Genomic DNA, 20949 nt, shown 5'->3' on the forward strand with positions numbered 1-20949 from the left:
ACACTGACACACCTCAATACAGGTGTCAACCGACTGTTTGCAAAAAAAAAAACAGAATGACGTATTATACCTATTTACTTTTTTGACCAGACGTGTCAGACTGGCCTTGGCAGAGAGCAGAGAGAAGTACACAAAATAATAATACAAGCAGCGCAAGTGATCGTGGATTTGCCTTGACCACTACTGTACTGGGATACTGCCCAGACTACTAATGTGCTCGGGGACTGCACAGACCACTACTGTGTTTGGATACTGCCCAGACCACTTTTGTGCTCGGGGATCGCCTAGACCACTTTTGTGCTCGGGGATCGCTCCGACCACGGCCATGCTCGGGGACTGCCCCGACCACTGCTTGAATAATGGTTCTCCTTGGCTATATGTGATCTGTACTCACATACAGTTAAGAGACTTTTTCTTTAGACCTCGCTACAAGGCTCATACTTCGCCTTTCAGCAAGCTCGGGGACTATGTCGATACGATGCACCTGCCGATGTATCTTGTTTTGCCTGTCCGGCAATTGGATTCTTAACCTCAGCGGAATTTCTTTTTTAGACCCTGGCACCACGTGCCTGCGTCACCTACTACCAGGCTCGGGGACTAAGTGGGCACACTTCACCTTGCAGTGAATGTGTTTGTTTAAATCGACCCCAATGTTTTGAATGATTATGAGGATTATTAGTATGCTCGGGGACTGCCCCGACCACTTCTTGAATAATGGTTCTCCTTGGCTACATGTGATTTGTACTCACATACAGTTAAGAGACTTTTCTTTTAGACCTTGCTACAAGGCTCATACTTTGCCTTCCAGCAAGCTCGGGGACTAAGTGGGCACACTTCACCTTGCGGTGAGTGTGTTTGTTTTTTGCCCCCTACGCTTCTGATGTTTAAGGATGCTATGCTTCGAGACCACTTACATTTCTTTTCAGAAATACAAGTGGGCACACTTCTCAGGACAGAAATCTTTTTCTTTTTTCTTAAGAGCACCATACATTCTTCGGACAACCTACTTCTCCGGTGATGACGGTGGTCGGAGGCGTCAAGAATCCAAGCCTCGCTTGTCGGAGAAGGTTAAAATGGCGTGTCGTAGCATAATACATGATGCTCGGGGACTAGCTGTGGGGGTATTAACCCCTATACCCTTACGGCTAAGCTTGGGCTGGCCCGGATCGATGGGTTCAGTCCACCCGAAAGATGACGTGCGGCCCAGTTAACCTGATCGGAGTCCCGCACAAGGAATCAAGACGGATTTGGTGACCAAGCAGGATCCTGGTCGGTTAGAATAGGAATCCTTATCCGGCCACATATGGCAATTGTAACTGACTAGGATTAGTTTCCAGATCTGTAACCCTGCCCCCCGGACTATATAAGGCGGGCAGGGGACCCCTCTAAAAAATATCTCTCATTGACATACAGCAATACAAATCAGACGCAGGACGTAGGTATTACGCCTTCTTGGCGGCCGAACCTGGATAAAACCTCGTGTCTGTCTTGCGTCACCGTCTTATTTGGGGCTTGCGCATCTGTCTGCCGATAATCTACTACCTTGAGCATACCCCTAGGTAGACTGCCGACCATATTTCGTCGACAAAGACCTTTATCAACTATAGGCTTATTCTACGATCGTAGCTATGGTTTGCGAGTACGTTAATAATTTAAGTTTTTCATCACACAATAAGAAAAAATTTAAGGCATTCCCCTAAGAAAAAGGGTTAAAGGAAAACCAAACGTTTACCTTTACTCATATAGACTTATAGAGATCTATCTACTACCCTCAGGGCCTACTACTCCTTCCAAATTGCACAACGGTCCCTCTCTAAAACTCTGAATCCCGCTAATCCAAATCCATGGAGCGGGAGAACCCCGAAATCCAAAATTCCCCAAACCCCTCCTAACCCGCCGGCTAGCCCCTTTCTTCCCCTTCCCCTTCACACCTCCGATTCCTCGCGCCCTCGTCTCCCGCCCAATTTCCAGAAGCTTCTGAAACCGGGAAACTGAGGAAGTGAGCGCGGCAGCCTGCCTAGACTCGCGTGTCCCGAGCGCCGTTCCCCGCGGTTAGGCTTCCTCTCCATTCTCCGAACTCCGTCACGAGCGCCGACCGCCGAGCGCTAACCCTAGCTGCCTCCCGCCGGCCGCCACGGTCCTCTGCTCCTCTACCACGCGTGGCCGTGCCCCCGGCTCGGCTCCTCCCCGCGTCCCTGCCAGCCGTCGCCCTGTTCGTCTGCTTCTGCCGCCCGGTGCCTGGCCGCGGCCGGCAGCCTGCACTAGATGGCCGAGCGCGAGTGGCGACCGCCGGCCGGCGACTCGGAGTTGGCGCCCCACGCCCGGCAGGCGTGGCCGCGTGGCCGCGGGGTTCTCTTCTGCTGACTGCTCTCCTGTCGACTGTTCTGACTTCTGAGTCTTGGTAATTTTATCCCATTCAGCCATTCTCAATTCTTGAATCTAAGTTCTATGCTAATGTTGAACTCTTTCTGATCTAAGAATTACTGAATGATTAATTGATTATGAGAGACGAGGGTAAACCAAACCATCATTAGTTAAGTATTTTTTTATCCACTTTCATGTTTCCATCTATTATGTTGTGGATTTAAGTTTGAAATTGAGATATTCATCTCAACTTATGTATTTATAAGCTGCTTTTGTTATCTATCGGTATTAGACCTGGTACGAGTGATATCTTGATTCGGCGCAAACAGTATATATGGTTTGATAGTGTCCCTAGGCGTCAAAATTGACGAGCTCTAGCCCTAATCCCGCAAAAAGATGCTTTCTTGTGCCTAGCAGCCTGGGACGGAGGCATGGACGGCGGCGACTGGGAGGTGGGCTCGACCGGCGGGAGATTCCCGATTCTGCAGGCGAACAGGGACCCCGAGTCGAATTGGGAGGTGGACGTTGCCAAGAGCCTCGAGGAGTACCTGCTCAAGATCTGCTCAGGGGAGGTCTCCGGCGAGGACGGGCCCCACTCTGTCAACTTTGCCGAAGGTACGGTGGTGCGGAGGGCTGGGGTTTCTTGCGGTCAACGTGCGGCACTTCTTTTCAGCGGGTGTGATATCTGTAGGGGTCTGGAGAGCTGGGAATTGGGAGTGTGAGGTTAGAAATTTTGACACTTTGGGTGGATTGACTATGGATGGAGGCTGGAACATGTGGACTTGTTTAATTTTGCGTGGTGTTATTTCCTTTGCTTGAATAAATGTTAAAGGAAGTAGCTTCTTTTTAGTTGTTTAGCTCACCCAAGGTTTAGCCTTTCTAAGGACAATTTGATATGGGTGTTGCATCATAACAAAGTTATTTTCTTTTTTCAAGTCAGCAGTTGCCCTGTTAATTTGTGTTTTCTTATCTGCAGCGGCGTTACTACTCCAAGGATCAGTTCAAGTGTACAGTAAGAAGGTGGAGTACTTGTACTTGTTGGTGCTTCACGCGTTAGAGTTCCTCTCGCAAAAGAAGTAAGGAAAGATTGATGCTGCTTTCAGATTTATCCGTTATGTACTAATTGCTTCCCTGGACACTGTATGTAATATTTACCTGTCGAATGTGGGCCTGAAACCGACAGTGACAAATGCATTCTACATTTTTGCGCATCTTAAATGAGTAGGCTTTAAAAATGTCACGTGGCAGATACACATTTGCTGCTTGGTTCGGAAACCATAAAGTTTCGAAATAAGGCATCTGTATCCCCCTTATAGGAACCTTGATGAAGTATGCCTGTTTTAGATGATCTCCGCATTGGCACCTTTCATTCTTCCTCTTGGTACTCCACCGTGCCGGGCATTTTATTGTCTTAAACTCTATATGTAGCTCCCAAGCATTAAGCTCAAGTAGATGGCCCGAATCCATGTTCACTTGGTTAGATTTACTCTGTGCTCAAAGGGATCAATGCCAACATATTACTAAACGAAGGCCTTTCTGTACTTTGGAAGATAGTGATCTAACCATGGTACTAAGGCATCACCTAGGTGCAGGGGTGGAGCTACAGCTTGCCATCGGGGTCAGCCGACCCCGACGAAGTTTGGAAATTCCGATGGAATATTACTTTTTTTTTCTTTCCAAATCGAGGACATCCCCATTTCCATTCACAGAACGGAAATACAAGTGTTTGAGAGTTTTAAGAAGAAAAGAGAACACAGAGATCTGCTTAACCTCCAGCGCAAGAGGGACCTACTCAGACACCAGACTGTGCTTGACCTCCAGCACAAGAGGAAACTAGCAGAAAAAACATAAAAGGCAGACTTGCTTCAGCGACTAGGACTTTCCTAGTCAGAACTTGCAACCAGACAGACTAACATCAAAACCCGATGGAACATTACTTGCCATCGGGGTCAGCCGACCCCGACGAATTTTGGAAATTCCAATGGAATATTACTGTATGTAGAGCTAATAGTTCCTAATGGTCATGCCATTTTCGGACAAGACCCTGATGGTCATCTGGCCCAGATTCACCTGCCTAGGTGTAACTTTGGCATTATGGTGGTCGGCAGTAACTTCCATAGTTGACACTTTGCCTAATGGTTGCATGGAGAGAGGGGAGGAGATGAACACATCTATGTTATTGTAATTTGGGCCTCCTTGCAAAATGGCCAATTGCCATCCTCTGGAGCTGAAGACTCATTTGGATGGAAGGAGAGAAAAGAGATGAGATGGAGAGAAGCAAAGATGCAATGGTAAACAGGTGAGGTCGATGACACCTATCATGGTTCACCTGTAGCCAAATTGCCAGTGTTTTATGCGAGCCTTATAAATCCTGTCCTTTTAACTTTCTTTTTTATCTGAGCCAACCTTGCCCCTTCCACAATACCAATGGCTCCATTGCCTCCTCCTTTGTTTCACCATTGCTGCTACTACTCTTAATATCGCTGTAAGCATGTCCTCTTTTACTGCCTTGAACCCTGTTCCACCTCCATTCTAGAGAGGAGGGTGCACATTGCCTCGTGTACACCTTAGGTGCCTAGGTGTCAAGGTAGTCCGTAGCCGGCAGGTATGCCATCTTGCCTTACCGCTTGATTACTTCGATCCTACATTTTGGAACACTCTTTAAGTACTGGGAAAAATGCTGCAATAGTCTGATAAACATCTTGACAACCCTCAGCTTATAGTACTGCTGGGAGAAAAGAATTCTGATTCATCAAGTTGTCATTGTATGTACAAGGGTGGTTCTTATGATTGTCTAGATCAACGTGATACCTTGGGTGTTCAACATTTAAATGATATTTTGAGGATTTCTCTAATACTATCACATGCTTATCTTTTCTTATTAGCTACAATAGTCTAAAGCATTATAACTATACCAGGCAGGATCAACTGGAAAATGGCTCGGCTCAAGCTAATCAAAACGACCCTAGCACGATTCCCAGTGAAGAAGATGATATATTTATGGGGTTAGATGATGTCCCAGGTAAGTGGATGCTTCACTGGATGAGCTTACTTTGGATGTCATGGAGCTAAGAACATTTGTTTAACCCTGTTTAAATTTATCAGTGGAAACAAGGACATCTCTGGATAACAATGTCAATCGAGATGATTTACAAAGAAAAATTGTGAGGCCACCAGCAAATCTACTGGTGTTTGAAGGGGACTGTCTAGATAGCGAAGCGAGTGAGCTAGACACATATTTGGTAAACTTTCTATCCCCTTTATTTCAACTGCAAAATTGGCCACTTTTTACTTCCATACTGAAATAGTCATAGTTATTTATGTATTGCAGTTAGCAACATGTGATTTTTATGGAGATTTCCTTCTGCTGGATCCTTGTGATGCACCAGCTGTTTTTGACTTTCTGCAAGGAAAACATTCTGGTAAAGAAAATAGTGTGGCTCATCAAGGCAGTTCAGCACCTTCTAAAAGCCGAGCCAATGTTTTCACTTCCCCAAATTTAAGATCAGCGGGCACAGGTCGTAAATCAGCCGCTGGAAAAGTCCTAGGAGGTCTAGATCCAACCCAGGAGAATCCTGACCAATCTTCAACTCAAGAAACCAGTCCAGATGACAACCATTGGTCTGATCCTGTTCAACCTAGCTTTGCTGATGATGTTGAAATGCCTCACCCAGATGATATAGAGGATCCTGTTGGAGATTATTCTGATGATGAGGATCCATGGAAACCTTTGAATCCACATGAACCTGGCAACCTAAAGATTCGGCCTTACAGGAGAGGTACAGGAAGCTGTTGTTTATGGATACCTCTCTTTTGTTTAGTGCCTTGTAAAGCTATTTTGATGACCTATGTATTGAACTGTCTTTACTGATCTGTTTTGGAGCAGTGAAAGGTTCTCCACGGGGGGTTATTGGCACTTCGAAAAAGAAAACTCTCACATTTCTATTTCCTATGGCAAAGATGGATGGCGCCGTCATACCTGAACATGCTAAATCTTTCGAAGCACAGCAGTCTCAGCAGGAGGAACATTATGGTTCCCAATCACCCCCTCGTTTTGAAAAGGTACTCAGCATTGTTACAGTGTCCATGTAAATTAGGCATGTCTAATCTTTTGATTGGACTTATTTAATTTATATATTTTTGGTTAAATAGAAATTATTTAATTTGTTAACCATCCAACATGCAGTTTTTGAGATCATTTGAATTTGGAGAAGAAAATCCCAATGTGTTTGGACATTTGAAAGATGACAATGGATCAAATACTGGCATTAATTTTGATGATGATGATTTAGACATGCCAAATGACATAGATGTTGATCCTGATGTTCCAACATATCCTGGCGAGGTTTATTTTATTGACATTTTTGTTTGCTGGTTGCTGTGTTAAGCTATCCAACATTTGGGTAATATTTCATTTTTATTTTTCCTCTGTTCAGACTATTGCTGCAACTCCCAATGGTACACAGGATGACATAGATACACATGCAAGCCTCGACGACTTGTGTCGGTCACATCTAGTGAGTTTTTTAATGGTTCTATAGTCCATTTACATCTATGTCTTGTGCGGTTACAAGCATCTTGGTGCCCTGTAAGTCAATATGTTGGCTAAATGTATGTTAGGTGTAAGCATGTCAAAACATGTTAGGATAAAGCTCTGCATTGGACAAAATTGCTTGTAGGATTAGTTGCAATATCTTCCGTCTTCCCAACAATTCTGATCTTGCATCTTTGTCATGTGTTGGGTTTTACAGACAAGTTTCTGGAATAGTGTCATGAGGAACTGACTGTGATTAGTAAATTCCCATGCAACAATCCTTGGTGCTAAAATTGTTTAAATAAAATATTATGCTGGTATATTTAATGTGCTTCCACCTTTCATGCATGCACTGGTTAAAGACTTAAGGCATGCCGTTTTGGCCATATGGTTGTTTCCCCCATATAGATGATCAATGTTGTTACTGCCTGAACAATGAGATGCATCGGCGTCTCAGCTGAATATTTTCAGATGTGGTTAGATTCTTAGTAGTAGGTCACTTTTATTTCCTTTAGCGTAACAAGCTCTTTTGTTTTTGGTGCCACCTAAGCCCTTTTCTGGCTTGGACATGTGTGTGATCGCACTTTCTATCCTGCTTAATGAAATATATACATGTTCAGGCGCGTTTGTGAAAAAAACACCTAAAGTCTTAATTGTTGGTAATCCAGCCACCTGCAGAGGTGAGCAATCAGCTCACTCACTCGCACAACTCAGAGCTAGGGGTAGAAGAACACTGAGAACAGAGCACACACAGCACCAGCACAAGTCTGAATGTGCAGCAACTGAACTGCTTTATAGCTGACATGATGTTAAAGCGAAGCTCTACTGACTTAGCTATATTACACATCCACCCACACACATAAAATCCCCAAAACACACCTGGAGGTGATGCTTCAAAGCTTTTATATGATTGGAAACTTCATTTTGCCTGCTGATTTCTAGAATCCAAATTGCAATTCTCTTCAACTTCCAAAACTGACAGATAATTCTTCATACAGAATGCTCTCCTTGCCAGCATCGCTGAGGTTGAAAAGCAGAGTGAGATGGATGCTCGAGTTTCAACATGGAAAGAAAGAATTGAGGAGGCATTGGAAGAGCAGGTTTGTTGCTGGCTTGAACTGCTTACAATTTTGCATCTATGAACTTGTTTAGCGCTCACTCCTACATCCACGTCTTGTCAGGATAAAAACCCACCTTTTGATATCGGTTCATATGGGGAGCAAATCCTTGACACACTTTCATCAAGAACTGACAATACAGGAACTGCATCTTTTAGTGAGATTGTTAGTGGCAGACCAAAGTATGAGGTTGCCAGAACATTCTCTGCCCTTCTCCAGCTGGTAAACTTCCCTTTTCTCCCAGTTTCACAATCTGGTCATCTGGTGCAACCCCCAGCATTTTTTAGCCACGTGAATGTTACAGGTGAACGGCAGAAGTGTTGATCTGGACAAAGGACAAGCCATGAATGAGTTGGTGTGTTACACGGCAGAGAATCCATTCCATGTAAGGCTCATTGGTCCCAACCGGAGGCCAGAAATGGAGGCACGCTTTGCTCGGAAGAGAGTCAAGTCCCCACTGCAAAATGCAGGCAAAGGTGGTGAGTCCTCCCTGGCGCAGCATGAGTGCTCCAAGAAGCCGTTGCATAAAAATGGCAAGATTCCAGTCAAGACAGCGATCAGGCTGACTCCAGATGGGAAGCGAAGGCGAAGGTCAGCCACTCACCTAATGCAGCCGATCAATCTGGAATCCAGCGGATGAACGCCAATGGCAGACTGACTCATGGGCATCTAGAGTTTGATTCTTCTAATCGTTGTGACTTCAGTGGCAGCTTCATAGGCAGGATGGGCTGTGACCTGTAAGTTATGACTTAGGCGTAGCTAGCGGGTGTACATGTACAATAGATAGCGGGTGTATCAGCTCTCAAGTGTAATGCTAACAGGGCAAGAATTGTTGGACGGACTTGCCCTTTTATAACGGTACAGACATTGCTAGATTCGTTTCTATTTCTAATTCAATATACTAGCACTATGCCGAGTCTATTGTATGCTAGATGCTGGTGCTTTTATCGTTATATTAAAACTGCATGATTCAACACTCACCGCTCCTGGCTACAATCGATGCCCTCTGCAATTTCAGATTTATATTATGTTATTCTAAAAAAATCTACGGAAAAATCTATTAAAAAAAATCCATTTCTACCCCTAATCAATAATCATCTGTCGTCTAAAGCAGCCATGAAATGGCAATCAGAACGCAGCACATGAATAAACAATTGGTTCTCACACCTGCTACATCTCTCGTCTTCAGTTTTTTTTTTTGGTATGTGAGTCACAAATACTAGGATTGAGAGGTTCCTGAAACACAAACACGTCAAAAGCTGATGATTTGTTAGAACACATAGAAGGCGGTTCCTGAAACACAAACATAAACTCCGCCTATGTTGTCTCAACATATAGGTCTCAAGCCCTAGTAAAGGAGGAGGGTTGTGATATGTATGACGAGCTAACGTTAAATCTAGTCATTCTAATGGAGATGAAACCCGAAAGAAAACCGTTGGGGCGTAACCCTCTTAGCGACGCGTCATATTGGAACCCGAATATGGTGTTAAATGAGTAAGGGCCGGGTTGTCACCCCCGTGTCAGGTGAGCAAGGATCGGGTTGTCGCATCCTTAGTGGCGCGCTACATCGGCGCCCGGGTGTAGTGAAAAATGAGCAAGGGTCTTCACATCTGAGTCGACGGATGCGAAGGGTAAGGAAGCTAGTCGAACCAGCTAGGATTCGTTTAGGTAGTTGAAATGTAGGGTCGCTTATAGGTAAGTTAAGAGAATTAGTTGATACCGCGAATAGGAGACGTGTAAATATATTATGCATTCAAGAGACTAAATGGAAGGGTCAGAAAGCGAAGAAGATGGACAATACAGGTTTCAAGCTTTAGTACACAGGGACAGTTGCGAATAGAAATTGAGTAGGAGTTTTGATTGATAAGAGCCCCAAGAATAGTGTGGTGGGAATGAGAAGGCAAGGAGATAGGATTATCTTAGTCAAGTTTGTCATTAGTGATATGGTCTTAAACGTAATTAGTGCGTATGCCCCCCAAGTAGGCCTCGACGAGAGTGCTAAGAGATAGTTCTGGAAAGACTTAGATGGCTTGATTAGAGCTGTACCTAGTAGTGAGAAGCTTTTTATAGGAGGAGATCTTAATGGGCATGTAGGTACTACAAGCACAGGTTTTGAGGCAGTTCATAAAGGTTTTGGGTATGGTAGTAGGAATCAGGAAGGGGAGGAAGTTCTGGACTTCGCGGTAGCTTTTGACATGATGATAGCCAACACTTTCTTTAGAAAGAGAGAATCTCATCTAGTGACCTTCAGTAGCGGACAACACTCTAGCCAGATTGACTTTGTCCTCGCAAGAAGAAAGGACAAACGAGCATGCTTGGGTTGCAAGGTGATACCAGGAGAGTGTGTTGTTTCTCAACATAAGCTTTTGTTGGCAGACTTTCGTTTTCAGGTGCGTGCCCGTAGGGATAAACAAGCTAAGATTGAAAGAACAAAGTGGTGAAAACTGAAAGGGGAGACGTCAGCGGTATTCAGGAAAAGGGTTATCAAAGAGGGTTCTTGGAAGGAAGAAGAGGACATAAGCAGCATGTGGGAGAAGATGGCAACCAACATTCGGAAGGTAGCCTCAGAGGTGTGTGGAGTAACCAAAGAAAGTTGAGACGAGGCTAAAGATACCTGGTGGTGGAACGAGGAAGTCCAAAGGGCTATTAAGGAGAAGAAAGAATGCTATAGACGCTTGTACCATGATAGGAGTGTGGACAACATAGAGAAGTACAAGGTGGCAAAGAAGACTGCAAAGCGAGTTGTAAGTGTGGCAAAGGGTAGAGCGTACGAGGATCTTTACCAATATTTGAGTACGAAGGAAGGAGAGAAGGACATTTATAGGATGGCTAGGGTTCGTGAGAGAAAGACAAGGGACTTCAACCAAGTTAAGTGCATTAAGGATGAAAGAGAGCATCTCTTGATGAAGGAGGATGAGATCCGACATCGATGGCAAGAGTATTTTGATAAATTGTTCAATGGTGAGAATACGGACACAGCCTTTCAGTTGGATGACTCTTTCGATAACACCAATAGACGCTTTGTGCGAAGAATCCAAGAATCTGAGGTCAGAGAGGCGTTGAAAATGATGAAAGGAGGTAAGGCGATGGGACCGGATGGTATCCCAATCGAGGTGTGGAGATGCCTTAGGGACAGCTATAGTATGGCTAACCAAACTGTTTAACCATATTTTTCGATCGAAAAAGATGTCTGACGAGTGGAGAAGTATATTGGTACCGATCTACAAGAATAAAGGGAATATTCAAAGTTGTACGGATTACCAGGAAATTAAGTTAATGAGCCATACTATGAAGCTATGGGAGAGAGTTATCGAGTATCGCTTGAGAGCAATAACGCGGGTCTCTATAAACTAATTTGGTTTCATGCCCGGAAGGTCAACCATGTAAGCCATTTTCTTAATAAGACAAGTTATAGAGCGATATAGGGAGAAGAAGAAGGACCTACACATAGGTTTTATTGACTTGGATAAGGCTTATGATAAAATACCAAGGAATATTATGTGGTGGGCTTTGGACAAACATAAAGTACTAATGAAGTACGTCGGGCTTATTAAGGACATGTACAACAATGTTGTGATTAGTGTTCGAACAAGTGATGGAGACACGGATGACTTTCCTATTGTGATAGAACTACATCAAGGGCCAGCTTTGAGCCCTTATCTGTTTGCCTTAGTGATGGATGAGGTCACAAGGGACATACAAGGGGAAATCTCTTGGTGTATGCTTTTCGCGGACAATGTAGTGCTACTTGACGAAAGTCGGACAGGAGTGAATCAGAAATTTGAGTTATGACGGGAGACTTTGGAGTCTAAAGGTTTTAGACTCAGTAGAACTAAAACTGAGTATATGAGATATGACTTCGGCACTACTACTCAGGAGAAGGAAGATATTAGTTTGGAAGGTCAAGTAGTGTCTAGGAAGGATACTTTTCGATATTTAGGATCAATACTACAGAGAGACGGGGATATTGATGAAGATGTTAGCCATAGAATCAAAGCAGAGTGGTTGAAGTGACGCCAAACATCTGGTGTCCTATGTGACAAAAGGGTATCATAGAAGCTAAAAGGGTAAGCTTTATAGGACGGCGATTAGACCTGCTATGTTGTATGGTGCAGAATGTTGGCCTACGAAAAGACGACATGTTCAACAGATAAGTGTCGCGAAAATGCGTATGTTGCGTTGGATTTACGGTCATACATGAAGGGATCGAGTTCGGAACGATGATATACGTGATAGATTAGGGATAGCACCGATTGAAGAAAAGCTTGTCAACACCGGTTGAGATGGTTTGGACATACCCAACAGAGACCTCCAGAGGCACCGGTGTGTAGTGAATCATAAGGCAGGATAGTAACGTGAAGAGAGGCAGAGGAAGACCGAAATTGACTTAGGTAAATGCAATAAAAGGAGACTTGAAAAGATGAAATATACCCAAAGTCTTAGCCTTAGATAGGAGTGCTTGGAAAACAGCTATTCACATGCTTAAACCTTGATTAATTCTGCTGGATTTTAACTCTAGCCTGCCCCAACTTGTTTGGGACTTAAATGCTTTGTTGCTGTTGCTATTGTTGTGTATATAGAAGGCGGTTAATCCAAGACATCTGAGGACGTTTAGGGTTAAGTCAGCGACAAATGGACTTCACTCTTTAAGTCTTAATAACCCAACACATCAAGCCGATGATTCTCACACCTGTGACAATACAATCACAAACCAAAACCTGCAACACAACTTAGAAGATCCTGACAGTTGCACCGTAGTCACCTCCAGTTACATGAAAACCTTCTACGACTAAATGGTTGTACAACAAAACGTCTGATTAGCCTTTCAGCTAGCTATACTGCCGAACACGTTTAGTATCACTAGTGACTAGTGAGGAGATGATAGAGAGTAGCGGCCTCCCGCAGCCGCCGCAGATTGTTCGCCTTCGCGGCTCCGGTGCGTCCATTCCTTGCAGAAACAAGAGGGAGCCCGTTCAGCGGACCAGACATCGGCAAGGGCAATTATGATTCGGTAAAAAAAAACCTAGAATCAATGGAACGTTACGAACTGATGTATTGCATTACCTCTTGTCGAGCTCCACCTTGTTTTCCAGGTCTTGCACCAGATTGCGCAGCCTTTTGATGTGGTGACTCAGCGCTTGGACAGTTTCATGGCCTTCCTTGGATTCACATAGGCTTTTTAGAATATCGGACGCGATGAAGAACACATCTGCTTTGTTCCTAAGCACATCCATCCCACCATATAAGAATGGCATGCCCAAAAACACAGCTTATAATACAGACAAGTATATAATGCTCACAAACCAACAAACTCAAAGCCGTCTCCATTCTTAATCTAGTATATGCTCAAGATCAAAATGAAGAACAGAGCTTTAGAGGGAGGCACTAACTACAGCTAAGTCTCAGTTGAGGGAACATCAAACATATCATAATGACTTGAATGTGCAGCAAGAAACTAACCAGGCAACGTAAATACAGCATGTGAACTTGAGCATTGCATAATGCATATGACATATAGATACCTCAGTAATTCCTGGAAGATGATTTCAGCAGATTCTGGAGTGCTGGCTAACACCTGTCTAAGATTTGCACAGCGAGCAATGTTCCTGAGAGTAAGGAACACTTGCTTCAAGACTTCCTGGTCAGCAATCCCACGGTTCAGCAAATGGATTTGCTTCAGCAATATATCTACAGCACCAGCAGTGACTAGTGTCTCGCAGCATTTCTTGGAATACTCTGTAGCAGTACCTGTAGGAGAAAGAGAACATATAACCTCTTAGCTCTTGAACATAAGTGCTTAGACTGGCAAGTTGATGGCTAAACTGATACAGCTGGGAGTATGATATCACAATCTTATGCCCCATGATAAATCTAGGTTGGAGAAAAAATTAGAAAGGAAGCATAGGGTCGTATTTACTCAATGTTACACAAGTTTGACGAATGCTGTGTATGCTCCGACAGTGATGGAGTTGTGACAGTGCAGACACCAGTCTGTTGATCAGGCGCATACTATCATCAACTTGTGAAGAAGACTTCTGCAGTCTAGATCTTATCTGTGCAACTTCTTGCTTCGAGGCCTTCCTCACAAGGTAGGCTTTGAGATAGGACTGCAACAATCAGTTAGATAAATGTCAATGAGAAAAGTGAACTTAATTACAATCGTTTTTCTATGAATAGAAGGATTTTTGCGTAATAAAATCATGTTTCATCCATTTGGTATCTAAATAGATCCATGAATTTGATTTCCATATATTCAACTAACAGAAACACGCATACAGTACCTGTATTGTAGTAATACTTTTTCTAGTTCTAGAAGCAACTTGTCGTGCTATCCAACCTCGGAAATGAGCCTGGATAACTAAAACAGCTTGCTTCCTCAATTTATTGAACAAAACCTTTCTCCACCATCTCTGCAAACAAATTTGTCAAGTATGAAATCATTTAGTAATCTGTGCATATCAATTAATAAAAAAAGAAATTTACAGAGATCAGTCATCGCCTCTTTGTGTACCTGTATGTTACTAATAGAGTTTCTAGTCCTGATAGCATCTTGTCGTGCAATCCAACCACGGAAATGAGTCTGGATAACAATCACAGCTCGCTTCCTCGATTGGAGAACCTTTCGCCACCATCTCTGCAAATAAATGGACCAGATTAAAGTAACTCTTTTGACACTTAAATTATGGCACTACCCAGTCTGCAAGCATAAAAAAAATATCATACATACTTGAATGGTGTTGATGCAGCAGAAAGTTTGATTTAGTTGTTTTCGTGCCAAACAGCCACAGACAAAAGACTGGATTGAGATCACAGATGTTTTGACAGACTGATGCAGCAGGAACTTCCTCCAGTACCTTTGTAGCCTTATGACAGAATCTAGCACAATGTTCAACTCAAGGCTTTGATAACATTTTCTCTTTTGACTTTGGTCAATTACACAAAGTTTTGTGTAGGTTCGCAGTGAAGAAGAACCTGTATAAGTAGCATCGGTCAGTAATACTTAGATAATGCAATACGAATCACATCTTAGCGGCTCTACATCCGTAACACAACTGCCATAACAACGATCAATATGCAACAAAAATATATCAAGGACAATCTATGATGTACATACTAACCTAACAGTCTCTTTCTAGCCAACCATCCTCTGACAACTCGCTGAATCAGTACTGCAGCGAGTCGGTGGCGTTGCAAAGCTTGGAGGCACAAGAATACTCTTATTGATGTTTGGATTCCTACAATAGCCTGAACTTGCTTTGTGAAGCACTTGCGTACTGAATAGCATCGCCACTGGCTCTGGATTTTAATTGCAGCCGTTATCCTGTTTCTATTGTTCAAAAATCTTCGGTATGCATTTTGTATCCTTTGAGCAGCAACTAGTTCCTTGCAAACAGGGAAATAAATACAGGTAGATACAGGCTTTAAGAATTCCTGAGAAGAAATATTACTGCTGCACTCCATGTCATCCACACTCACAATCTTACTGACGGAAACTGCATTGGACGTCTCAACCACACACGACCGCCAATTACTCTCAAACATATCCAATGGAGAATTGGGAGGAGGTATAGACTCATGCCCACTTTTCCATAGCTGAGTGGTAGAAGTTATAGAGTTGCTTTGGTTGCCGCTAAGCTGCAGTGGAGTTGTTGAGTGTAGACTATCCATGCCATCAAAACAAAGAATATGAGGAGTAACAGAAGCTCTCAATGTATCCACATCCTCACAGTGCTCCACTGCAGAAAGAAGATTAAGACAAATTTCACTAGATTGCGGAAAACTATTATACTACCATCATAATTGATACGGTGGAATTCACATAATAATATTATGTACAGTTATGGTTATGGAGAATAACATTTCACAATAATATTACCAAATTTCATTTCAGCAGCAGAAACTTACAAACTAAAGAATAGATAAAGAACAAACCCTGGTTGCTGCATGCACCATCTTTTTTATCTGTCTGAGAGGTATGATACTTCGTATCAATCTTTCCTCGAGATGTACGTCTTGCTGAAATCTTAGTCTCCGCACACTTGTAGTCCAACCTCATGTTGATCAAATTCTTTAGATGACCCTATATGAATTAAAGAAGATGCTTTATGCATCCTGAACAGGACTTTAACACACGGAGGGAAAATTTGAAAGTGACAGCAAATATTACCAATCTTTCATCATTAGTCAGATGTGAAGATAGGAACGCTAGCAAAAGAATGGTACTCTTCTCATCAAATAATACACCATCAGCTAGGATGTCACTTGCTGGAATATCCTGCATATTGCAGAAAAAGGTTTGAGAAAGAAACTACTGATTGTGCAAACAAAAAAAAGTAAACCACTTACCACCTCATGAAGAACATCGGAGAGTACTTTCCTCATCTTGCTGGATGGACAGCTAGTGATATCAGTTATAGTATCAAGTTGGTGACAGGTGAACAATTCCTTTCGGCATCCAGTTAGTGTTTCCTAAAAACAATAATCAACAAGAAATGTTGAGCACATCGATATCAAAGTGGCACATAAAGATAAAAGTGTAATTACACTGCAAACAAAACACAAAAAATGATGACAGTTCAGGAGAACCTTGGGGGGTAACATATCAATGTTCAAATAATAGTTGATGAGGCAGTTCAGTGCTCTTCTGTCAAACTGAGATGAGCTTTCAACAGTCATGCCATACTTTGAGCATATTGCCTGCAGAAGAACAAAACAACAACATAGGTAGCAATTAGACAATAAAGGCAGGGTTGTACGGTTAGCACAATACAAGTTCAAAAATAGTATGCTTAAAAGGATGCTAGATCAAAATGACCAAAACATTTAAGATTAACAAAAAGATCAATGATGTTACTGTGTTGTCTTTGAGCTTGCAACATATTGAGGCAGTGGTTACACCAGGAAATAGCGTATACAATGTGGTGCACGGAAACCCAGGCATGAGCATTTTCAACAGAAAGGATACAATGAAATGGCAATGACAGCAGCCTTTTTACAAACAAAAGAACACTTAATAAGCATTTTTTAACAGTCTTGATACTTCTTAATGCAATGATACACAGCACTCCTGTGCATTTGAGAAAAAAAATTCTTGATACTTGGTTCATGAATCAGGCTGAGGAAAGCTATTAATACAACTTTAGAAATTCTCGACTTAGTTTTGGCGAAATGATGTAACCCATGGACTCATTTACTTTTTAGCACACAACTATGTGAGCAACAGATAAAAGAAACAAAGGAATCCTTTTACCTGAACCCAATTGTAAAGAAAACCCATGTGTGGCTTGTTCTCAGACATTTGTTGTTCCTGAAATAAAAGAAACTCCTTAATACATGTCCTCAGCACGTTCTCAAAAAAGAAATAGAACCCCTCCTTAAAAGTAACGAACAAAAGTCTCAGATCAAAATGATAAGCACAGAAGCAAACATATACGGTAGCTTCATCAAGGAACTTTTGTCTACTGTGAGGGAATAAAATACGCACTGCATGGTATGTTGTCCCATTCTATCCACATATTTTAACTGTTTATTAAGATAGATGAACGGATCACTCACCATTACATGTACATTTAGCCTGGTTAATTCACGAGCTAGTGAGGCTGTGCTTGCTAACAACGGTAGCTGCACAGGAGCAAAAGGTAACAAGAGTTAATGAGACATATCAATTATTCTGGAATCTGAATGAGTTAGATGAAAACATTGCCTTGACAAAAAAGCATTCAGAGACGTTTAATTTACAAATTGCACAGTAACCTATAAAACCATTACATGAATATTTACAATATAATTTAACAGTTTTGGGTGAGAATAGAGGATGATAAGATTAAATAATACACATAACCACTAAGTAAAAGCAATTAACGAAACCTAATGAGAATGATGTGAAACTGAAGATTAAGTTAACTCCTACAGTGAGCAATCTACAACTCTATCTTTGTGGGAAAAAAAAGTATACTTAGCAATAAAAATTCAATAGCGTTATATTGAACATTTGACCTGCATATGGATGAACATATTCCACAGCAGTGAAAGAATAAGCTCCTTATCCCCAGCAGCGATGTCTTCCGCCGAAATTGTGACTCCATCAGAATCAGATAATGGAACCCGAGCTTGTTTGATATATTGTATAGCAGTGCTGCAGTTACTTAGCCTCTTCTTGTTTGTATCTGAGGGAGCAATTACTTTCTGAAATGAAGCGTTTGGCACCGTAAATCAAATGCTAATATGATCTGGCTGATTAGTGTAGCAAAAGGAAATTCTTACCGAAATGATTGATGCATCTGCGAGGAGCAACTGAACAACTCTACAAAGAATTATGCCATCTTGGAGATCTTCAAATAAACTCCTCATGGTGAAATCATATTCTGACAGAGCAGGCTGGCGAGAAAAAGAAAATTAGTATAATCTGACAATATTCAAACAAAATTTAAACTATACAATTCCTGAAAGAAACTTATACAACCAAAAACACAAAAACAAACTGTTTGGTACAGCAATACAGCAAATCTGGATACCTGTTGATAATTTAGCTTATATCCCATAGTTGTGAGGTGTATCAGAATGTCACCTTCTCCATGCATGGTCTCCCTCAAAGACTCTAGAATTAAGTAATCAGTCAAAGAATAGAATGGCAACTTGATATAACACTTGCATGGCGCAAAAAAACAATAATAAAAAGCAATGGATTCAGCTAAATTACCCTGAATAATTTGACGACTAGATTTTATTTGACCTTGGTGGGAAAATAAAAGAGGGGATCCACCATCAAGGCCATCGATTCCAGCTTCGAGAGGTAGGGCACTTTCTATTTTCGCTCTGTCTAGTGCAACAACAAGCAGAAAAATTCTTTTCAATATAATATTGCCCACCACTTCACTGTAACCTTGTACATGGTGCTCTTCTACCACCTTCTTGTGACTAGATGATTTTGCAGTCATCATTTGAGAAAACATATGCTTCTCCAGAATTAGTTTTAGAAAATGAACCTCCTTGTCCCATTTTCCTTGTCCAGACTGCAGCAAGGAATCACCGCCAAGAATAATATGCAAGCCAATCCTGAGCCAATATGGGTTGTAGGACATGAAAACCCTAGTTGCTTTCTCTTTGAGCCTAAGGTCAGTAACAAGGGGGCACTGTGCTTTCATCTTCAATCTGCCTTCGTCAATGTTCTGAAAAATGTGGGGGAAATACTGTGCCGGTTAGAGGATAATGATTCTACTGTGTAATATAGGCTGAAAACTTTTTACCATTTATAAGCATTTAGGTGGAGTTTAGAAAATAAGAAAGTGCATGAGAAGTACTCCCTCTATTCCAAATTATATATTGTTTTGACATTTCTAAATATATAGTTTTTATTATATATCTAGACATAAGGTAAGCAAAAGCTATGTACAAAAGTCAAAACGACTATAGTTCCGGACAGATGGAATGAGAGTTTAAGATACTATAATCGTTGCAATCTCTGATTTTTAGCATATCTTTTTGTGGAAAATACTGCAGGCACTCTTATACAGATAACAAAGTGATGCATAATAAGTCAACATATATGTGTCATATACCCATATCCAATTTTCACATCTTACATAAGTTATTTTCAAAGACGAGAATATACTTTATCACATATACACTCGTAATTTAAATGTTACCATGTCCAGCTCTTCAAATACAATCCAAAAAGAAACCGGACAACACATAGCAGTTTAGCATTTGGTCTCAATCTGAAGACAGGTCGAAATTGGATAATTCATTGTTTCAAATTTCTAACGTAACAATCTAAAATTAGCACGTAGGCCACAATAACAAGAATCTTAAATGCCAAAGCCATAGAGTTTGAACCCTCGAAATTTTCTCACCTTACAAATTTGAAACATCATGAATAGCACCTCCTCACACGCTCCCTTACTCATGTAGTTCTCCAACCTCTCCGTGACATCCTCCAGGCTGCACGCCTCCCTCAGAGATTCCCTTAACGCGGCCACCATCGCCGGCGTCATCTCCTTCCTCCTCTCCCCGCCGCGATCACCAGCACCGCGGCGCCTCTTCGGACTGCGCCCCCCACGTGCCCTCTCTCCATCGAGCGCGCCGCGCTTCCCCGCAGCGCAGGGCTGCGCGGCCGCGGCGGAATCGGTGACCGCCGGGGAGCAGCCGCAGGCGGAGGGGTCGCGTAGGAGGAGCGACAGCCATGACGAGGCGGAGGCGGCGAAGGCACGGAGGGCGCGCTCGCGGCCGGACTCGGCGCGGCGGGCGGAGCGCGACTGGTCGACCTCGAGAGCGCGGAGGCGGCGGCTGAGGGGCGTCGGGGTCGGGGCACCGTTGCCAGGCCTCCGGCGGCGGAGTGGGGTCGGAGTGGGAGCCTGGAGGGGGGCTTTGGAGGCGGTGAAGAACTGCGGCGAGGGGGGTACGGCATTGGGGTTGGGTCTCGGGGTGCGGAGGTTGGAGAGGTCGCGGAAGGGGGAGGCGGCGGGCTCGCGGCGGCTCATGGCGGACGGGGAGGGACGCTCTAGAAGGTTTGGGGCCCGGCCTCCATGGATTCGGGAAGGTTTGAGGGGAGGGGCGATTCGAGGGGGAGGGTCAGTGACGTTCGAATGGTTGGGGATTGCGTTCGAGCGGGATTCGTGGTTTTGGACTTTTGGCCCCTGTTTAGTTAAAAAAAAAACTTCAAAAAAAGTGCTACATATAGAGCATTAAATGTAGACGAAAAAAAACTAATTACACAGTTTAATTAGAAATTACGAGACGAATATTTTAAACATAATTAATCTATAATTAAACACTAATTACCAAATAAAAACGAAAATGCTAACTTTCATCCAACTAAACACGCACGCACTTGTTGTGGAACGGTCGTTTCGAAACGCACGCTCCTCTGTTAGGGCCAGGCTTACATGGGCCTCAATCTATTTGCAGTGGTATTTCGAAATGCACGCTTCACTA

At 42.8% G+C, this 20949-nt stretch overlaps 2 protein-coding genes across 8 annotated transcripts; one reads left to right on the forward strand and one right to left on the reverse strand.

Annotated features, from left to right (window-relative positions):
• Positions 1 to 1866: 1866 nt before the first annotated feature.
• On the forward strand, positions 1867 to 8938 carry LOC136552442 (condensin-2 complex subunit H2-like). 5 transcript variants are annotated; one of them, XM_066544010.1, is made up of 12 exons: positions 1867 to 2401; positions 2761 to 2979; positions 3341 to 3440; positions 5283 to 5386; positions 5470 to 5606; positions 5696 to 6143; positions 6251 to 6426; positions 6551 to 6709; positions 6801 to 6881; positions 7897 to 7998; positions 8080 to 8238; positions 8321 to 8938. In XM_066544010.1, exons 2-12 carry the CDS (start codon positions 2796 to 2798, stop codon positions 8654 to 8656), a joined length of 1986 nt encoding a protein of 661 aa, XP_066400107.1. In that variant the 5' UTR covers positions 1867 to 2401; positions 2761 to 2795; the 3' UTR covers positions 8657 to 8938. The 5 variants fall into 5 exon arrangements, with proteins under 5 accessions (XP_066400107.1, XP_066400108.1, XP_066400105.1 ...); XM_066544011.1 differs by having other exon boundaries at positions 2779 to 2979; XM_066544008.1 differs by having other exon boundaries at positions 2782 to 2979.
• A 3703-nt stretch (positions 8939 to 12641) lies between these two features.
• LOC136552444 (uncharacterized) lies at positions 12642 to 20563 on the reverse strand. 3 transcript variants are annotated; one of them, XM_066544015.1, is made up of 20 exons: positions 19869 to 20563; positions 18716 to 19184; positions 18531 to 18613; positions 18280 to 18393; positions 18013 to 18201; positions 17572 to 17637; positions 17267 to 17323; positions 16603 to 16713; positions 16363 to 16485; positions 16184 to 16291; positions 15922 to 16096; positions 15493 to 15752; positions 15135 to 15399; positions 14744 to 14988; positions 14528 to 14650; positions 14298 to 14426; positions 13934 to 14123; positions 13539 to 13764; positions 13081 to 13236; positions 12642 to 12964 (listed from the first exon to the last, which is right to left on the reverse strand). In XM_066544015.1, exons 1-20 carry the CDS (start codon positions 20493 to 20495, stop codon positions 12877 to 12879), a joined length of 3804 nt encoding a protein of 1267 aa, XP_066400112.1. In that variant the 5' UTR covers positions 20496 to 20563; the 3' UTR covers positions 12642 to 12876. The 3 variants fall into 3 exon arrangements, with proteins under 3 accessions (XP_066400112.1, XP_066400111.1, XP_066400110.1); XM_066544014.1 differs by having other exon boundaries at positions 15135 to 15752; positions 15949 to 16096; XM_066544013.1 differs by having other exon boundaries at positions 15135 to 15752.
• Positions 20564 to 20949: the final 386 nt, after the last annotated feature.

Source organism: Miscanthus floridulus, chromosome 4 (genome assembly GCF_019320115.1).
Source record: "Miscanthus floridulus cultivar M001 chromosome 4, ASM1932011v1, whole genome shotgun sequence".
Taxonomy (NCBI): domain Eukaryota; kingdom Viridiplantae; phylum Streptophyta; class Magnoliopsida; order Poales; family Poaceae; genus Miscanthus; species Miscanthus floridulus.

Excerpts from the sequence above, each read along its gene's own strand:
- LOC136552442 (XM_066544010.1), top strand. The coding sequence starts at position 2,796 with ATGGACGGCGGCGACTGGGAGGTGGGCTCGACCGGCGGGAGATTCCCG. Across the intron at positions 5,607-5,695 it reads GTGAGCTAGACACATATTTG|TTAGCAACATGTGATTTTTA; the intron begins GTAAACTTTCTA and ends TATGTATTGCAG. Across the intron at positions 8,239-8,320 it reads TCTCTGCCCTTCTCCAGCTG|GTGAACGGCAGAAGTGTTGA; the intron begins GTAAACTTCCCT and ends TGAATGTTACAG.
- LOC136552444 (XM_066544013.1), bottom strand. The coding sequence starts at position 20,495 with ATGAGCCGCCGCGAGCCCGCCGCCTCCCCCTTCCGCGACCTCTCCAAC. Across the intron at positions 14,989-15,134 it reads GGCTAGAAAGAGACTGTTAG|GTTCTTCTTCACTGCGAACC; the intron begins GTTAGTATGTAC and ends CTACTTATACAG. Across the intron at positions 13,765-13,933 it reads TCAAACTTGTGTAACATTGA|GTACTGCTACAGAGTATTCC; the intron begins GTAAATACGACC and ends TTTCTCCTACAG.